The 2,101-nt window shown below is 44.3% G+C and overlaps 2 protein-coding genes across 2 annotated transcripts in view; one reads left to right on the top strand and one right to left on the bottom strand.

Annotated features, from left to right (window-relative positions):
* T265_14579 (hypothetical protein) overlaps window positions 1-2,101 on the top strand; it is a gene marked incomplete at both ends in the record, with an annotated part of 39,326 nt that overhangs the window by 15,500 nt on the left and 21,725 nt on the right. The window contains one exon of the mRNA XM_009174271.1: window positions 589-819. Coding sequence (XP_009172535.1) covers window positions 589-819 — 231 coding nt within the window. The remainder of the gene's footprint in view (window positions 1-588; window positions 820-2,101) is intronic.
* T265_08459 (hypothetical protein) overlaps window positions 1-2,101 on the bottom strand; it is a gene marked incomplete at both ends in the record, with an annotated part of 16,130 nt that overhangs the window by 4,588 nt on the left and 9,441 nt on the right. The window lies entirely within an intron of this gene.

The raw sequence follows: 2,101 nt of genomic DNA, 5'->3' as shown, positions 1-2,101 counted from the left end.
TGTTCCCATACCAAAATCTTTACATACTTTGGGATTCACCTCATCAGACTGGCACTGTCCTTGGCATGATTTCGAATGAGACGTTTCTCTCTTTTCTCCCATATTCTCCTGTTACTCTTTCGCATTCATCGCTTGCATTCACTTTTTATGTTTGTGACCATGCTCTTCAAAAATAAATGATAAAAATAAATGATAAAGTGATTTTCCGAGACTAAATTTCAGTTTGATACTTCCAGTAGTTGCACGCTCGGTGGCTGTTCTGTCCCTTTATTTTTGTGCATCACGCCCCAATAACCGTGAAGATACGAAGATTCACATTTGTACCGGTTTCGGACCATGTGTCCGCTATACGTTGAGATACTATTGACTTCCAACTTAGTCATTGTTTCTTGCCGTTTCCGAAACCAGTTAGATTTTCTCAAATTTTGATGCAACATACCTATAGGCAACTTGATCTTTACCTAATTTGCATATTGTCCCAATCACTATTCCCGCAGTATTAGACTTTGTATTTTACCCAGATTGGGTTTTAATCGTATGCTTTCTTACAGTGGCCAAGTCCCCTTCTATTCCTGTTTATCCTTTTAGAAAACCACTTTCGGGCAACAGTGTACCGTCATCTAGCTGATGCCATCAACGGACACCAACAGAGTCTCCCGGCAGAAAATCAGTCGCTTCCCACTTTGCCTACTGTTGCTTTAGCCGTTCGGATAGCTTGTCTGCGATGTTCAAATCAGTTACCTGCGCCGCACATTTTGCCAGAGCTATGGCACGAAACACTGAGTGGCATTGTGGCTCTATTCACCGCAATCCGAAACCGTACGTACTTCCGTCTGTCAGAGATTCTTCTTTTTCGCCTTGTTTTTCAACCCGAGTTAGGTATTAAATTTAGGCGCCAGCTACTTATCACGGGGTAGAGGCGTAGGTTCAACCACACTCCTGGGTTTTTGGTTGCTACTGTCGAGGTCTGGACACACCGGCAGTATTTTGGGTTGCATCGTAGTGAAACACCGAGGGACCCAACAGCTGAATGATTTGGTGTTTTCTTGGTTAGAAGGATACTGACCGGAAGGTCCGTGGTTCGAATCGGACCTCTGCCTCTCGACTTCCCCTGTCTAGGCTTGGACAACCTGGACAACCCTCGCTCGTGCTTCCTTCGGGTGGCATGGCAGCTAGGAACTGGAGGAGTGTTACAGCTGGACGATTTTTTGGATGACTTCGCCAGATCGAACACCCTTAATTCTGGAACTGTTTCTGCTCCCATGTCAAATTAGTGCTTTATTGGTGAGCTTATTGTGGATAACTTGAACACTGTCGGTTACAGTTTTCAATCAGTCAGTCCCATTTTAAAAAGTTGGCCTTGTGCCATGGCCATTAAAAGTAATTCATGCGAACAGCGGTTACAGAACGTAACTATGCACAACTGTGCTCCATAGTTTAACCCTATAATATGCCCTTGTTATCCTATAGAAAAGCTCATGTTATATATATATATATATATATATGTATATATATACATGTGATAATATAATGTGATAATGATATGAAGAGCAACACACGAATAAGGGGATGTCATACCTGTGCAACGGGTGATGCAGGTTCACGAAAGCTCTCCTGGTCTTCCAATTCCGAATAGAAATATCATCTTTCGCGAAGACCACCGGGACGGATACAGTTGTCCTGGTGGGCAAATTTGCCTATTAACTCAATGGGCTCATCCGAAAACCATGAGGATAAGGTTCGGTTGCACCCAGCCTTGCAGCAGAACTTTACACTTTGCAGGCGCGTACCTAACCGTGAGGCAGAAGTTAGGTTACTCAATATTGAATTACCACGGCGTCAGATCCAAGAAGAGCTATGTTGTCTGCATACTCGATATAGGTGAGCGAATGCCCTGGGAGCCATTCGGTCACACAGGCATTGGAGGTTTGTAGTGAGTCTTCCATGATCGCATCAATGACGAATTTGAAGAGGAAAAGTTAAAGAGGACAGCCCTATCGGACACCACTTGGTGTGGTGAACTCAGGCGAGATCTTCCCATAGACCTTTACACGGTCGCGAAAGTTGGCGTACAACGCCATAAAGGAGGGAAACCTTTGCC

This window comes from Opisthorchis viverrini (genome assembly GCF_000715545.1).
Source record: "Opisthorchis viverrini unplaced genomic scaffold opera_v5_217, whole genome shotgun sequence".
NCBI lineage: Eukaryota > Metazoa > Platyhelminthes > Trematoda > Opisthorchiida > Opisthorchiidae > Opisthorchis > Opisthorchis viverrini.
This window is presented reverse-complemented; position numbering and strand designations above follow the sequence as displayed.